The sequence below is a fragment of the Artemia franciscana genome, chromosome 2 (assembly GCF_032884065.1).
Source record: "Artemia franciscana chromosome 2, ASM3288406v1, whole genome shotgun sequence".
Taxonomy (NCBI): domain Eukaryota; kingdom Metazoa; phylum Arthropoda; class Branchiopoda; order Anostraca; family Artemiidae; genus Artemia; species Artemia franciscana.
Window position 1 is genome coordinate 13,744,275 of NC_088864.1, and position 3,752 is coordinate 13,748,026.

Below are 3,752 nucleotides of genomic sequence, written 5' to 3' on the forward strand. Positions count from 1 at the left end.
AGATAGGCTAAAAAGATGTTTTAAACACTTACGGAACTTTAAAAACTGTATTTGATTGACAGCTAACTAAAAAACAAGGGCTACTTACAACTGGTATTTCTCTTCTTTAAAGTCAAATTTGAAAATGATGTGGATTAAAAAGTACCAGAACTGTAACAACTGTAATTTTCGGATTAAAAACTAACAGCCATGTTACTACTACAATAGGAATTTCTCGTTTTTAAAGTCAGAAGAAATACTCAAAAAAAGGCTAAGTTTAAACAAAGGACATTAGCATGGGCAGACGTTATTAGTTGTAATGAAAAAAAAAACCAACAATTTCGTGGAAAAATTCCGTGTTTTTAAGATTCAAATCCCCAGTGGTGATTATTCAGAATATAGTTACCAAAATACAAATTTGCCGTCATTGACAGTTTTGGTTAGGGTTGTCAGATAGCAAACTTTCGTAGTTTTCACACTCTTTTCTACTTCATTGCACTCATTCCAGTATGGGCATGAATCGCACTATTTTTGCTAATTCTCACTCAAAATCCTTCTTTTTTAAACTTTTCTGCAAAACAACGGTAACCCGGATTCATCAATCTCTGAAGTCTGTCCTTATATTAAAAATTTCAATTAATTGAGGCTAGAGTTCGTTCTTTATTATAATGTTTATTTAAATCCTTTATTTACTATTGAATATAGTTCGCTCTTTAATATAACTTTTTGAATCTTTTAGTTTAATATTATGAAAAGTACGCAAGGTGGAATGTATTTGCTTTAATACAAAGTTACTTTGTTCTTCTAAAAATTTCGTTCAACATCCTTGGGAGTGCTTTTTTGTAGCCAAGATAGAATTTTCTTTTCAAAGCAAAAAGACCGACGTTGATTTACTTAGAACTAGAACTAGCATTGATTTTCCAAAAATAAAGTTTTTTCTGTGACTTTTTCTATTTTAAATTCTTATTTTGCATATTCCCCATATTATTCTAAGTCAAATGGCCTAGCTCTGAAGCTAAACTTTTTAAAATCAAATAAATTTTAACTTCACATTTGCCCTTTGAAAATCAAAACTTTCTTACAGTTTAAACAAGTTTGAATGAATACGGAAGATATATTTGCTCACCAAGATTAGCGATAACTATGTTCGGGTATGTTTCTGAGGAGTGGAGGCTCAGAAAAACAAAAGAATATTTGGTTGATGTTTCACAGAGGAATAGTTTACAGGTCCTACAGATAAAGGATGATACATTGCTAAAAATCGTCCTTTCCGATCTAGGAATGAATGAAAATCAAGCTCATAGTTCAGTCATAATTCATCCTGTTATTTTGAATATTATGGTAATTAGTTTTTATTTGCCGTATTTATCTTAAAAAAAGCATACTGCTAAAGATACATACAGTTATGATACAACAGGCCTAAGACTTTTATGGATAAGGGGTAAGGGGAAAGTAGCAAAACTATTGTTTGTGGTGATTTTGTTTGATTCAAGTTTGACCTAACTAATAAATTGAAATTTTATTCGTCTAAAGAATTATTTACTCATCTATGTTTGAAATAGTTAATTTGAAATTTGCTATAATTCATTGTTTTAACACTTGTTCCTTTTGGGTTTCAAATGAACAAAAAAAAATACATTTTTGGAAATGTTTTATTTAAATAAAAAATAGATTTTACTTCTGTTTCTTTCCGAATCTACATTTTTCAAGCATAAAAGCCGTTAGCTCACCATAAACGCTGTCACCTGATTATTTAGAGACTTATTCTTTGAAATTGCATTGAACTGAGTTCCTTACTTTGAAGCAAGGTTTTAAGATTCTCCTAAGTCAGAGTAGTAAATATTAAAAATTTTAAATGCAACGTCTCAAAATATATAATTTTAACATTTTGCAAAAATTATGTCCATGAGAAAACCTCTCTTTTCAGATCATAGACATTAGCATATTCATGAAAACTAATTGGAAGCCTAATGAGTAGACTAGAATATGACAATAGTGCTCATTACAGCAATAACAGTTTGTTGATCAATGGATATGGTATGATGTAATACTTTGGTGGAACCCATGACATATGTTTATATATTACAGAAACAGAATAAAATAAAATGTCATACTTGAAAGTAGGTCATCCAGTTGGACTTCATTTAGCAGTTTTATCTGGATCACCACAGACTGTTGAACGTATTTTAAAGTCTGGCACTGATGTTAATATAACAAATAATTATGGTGAAACTCAACTTCATTTCACAGCTTCAAAAGGATACACAGAGATTGTTGAATGTCTTATAAAGTATGGCGCTGATGTTAATATGAGAAATCACCTTTATACAACTCCACTTCATTTAGCAGCTTCAAGAGGATACACAGAAACTGTTGAATGTCTTTTAAAGTATGGCGCTGATGTTAATGCAAGAAATGACCTAGACAAAACTCCACTTCATTTAGCAGCTTTATACACAGAGACTGTTGAATGTCTTTTAAAGTATGGCGCTGATGTTAATGCAAGAGATGTCTTAGATGAAACTCCACTTCATTTAGCAGCTTCAAGAGGATACACAGAGACTGTTGAATGTCTTTTAAAGTATGGCGCTGATGTTAATGCAAGAGATGACCTAAACAAAACTCCACTTCATTTAGCAGCTTCAAAAGGATCCTCACAGAGTGTTAAATGTCTTTTAAAGTATGGCACTGATGTTAATGCAAGATATGTCTTAGACGGAACTCCACTTCATTTAGCAGCTTTAAAAGGATCTTCACAGACTGTTAAATGTCTTTTAAAGTATGGCGCTGATGTTAATGCAAGAAATGACTTAGACGAAACTCCACTTCATTTAGCAGTTTTATCTGGATCACCACAGACTGTTGAACGTATTTTAAAGTCTGGCACTGATGTTAATATAACAAATAATTATGGTGAAACTCAACTTCATTTCGCAGCTTCACAAAGATACACAGAGATTGTTGAATGTCTTTTAAAGTATGGCGCTGATGTTAATATGAGAAATCACCGTTATACAACTCCACTTCATTTAGCAGCTTCAAGAGGATACACAGAGACTGTTGAATGTCTTTTAAATTGTGGCGCTGATGTTAATGCAAGAAATGACTTAGACAAAACTCCACTTCATTTAGCAGCTTTAAAAGGATCCTCACAGATTGTTAAATGTCTTCTCAAATATGGAGTCTATGTTAACTCTAAGGACAAGACTGTGGGGACAGCGCTTCATTTTGCTATAGATCATAGAGCCTCTTTGTCTGAAGATAAAGAGATTGTTACAATTCTTCTTGAGCATGGATCTGATATAAATATTACAAATAATCTTGGAATTTAATCAAACTTTTCTGGATTGTTAAGAATAATACAGCTCTTGATTATAATTTTAAAGTAATATGTGATACAATTTGCATTCTAACTAAAACGAAATTTATTTCAAAAAAGAAAAAGTTCGATAAGATTAGTAATAAGGATAACAGATTATATTTACCTATTAATTTTACTTGTAAGCAGATTGAAGATATTAATTTACCAGAAATTTTAAATCAGCGGCATGTGAAACAGGCCCTTCCTAGTAATTTAAATTATAATGATAGTCCAGTTTTAACTTATAAATTTTCAAAAACTATTGGGCAAATTATTTTTAATTATAATTTAATACTAAAAAAACTAGATAGCGATATAAATTGGGAACCAGTTTGCAATTGTAAGCAACTTGGCCCATTTGTAAATCCTACTTACAAACATGTTATAACAGGGGACTTGTCAATAATAAAGC

At 31.2% G+C, this 3,752-nt stretch overlaps 1 protein-coding gene across 1 annotated transcript; it reads left to right on the plus strand.

Moving 5' to 3' along the window:
- Positions 1–2,084: 2,084 nt before the first annotated feature.
- On the plus strand, positions 2,085–3,311 carry LOC136034455 (putative ankyrin repeat protein RF_0381). Its single transcript, XM_065715641.1, has one exon. The coding sequence runs from the start codon at positions 2,085–2,087 to the stop codon at positions 3,309–3,311; it is 1,227 nt and encodes a 408-aa protein (XP_065571713.1).
- Positions 3,312–3,752: the final 441 nt, after the last annotated feature.

Bases quoted from the DNA above. Each gene is read 5' to 3' on its own strand.
- LOC136034455 (XM_065715641.1), top strand. From the start codon at position 2,085: ATGTCATACTTGAAAGTAGGTCATCCAGTTGGACTTCATTTAGCAGTT.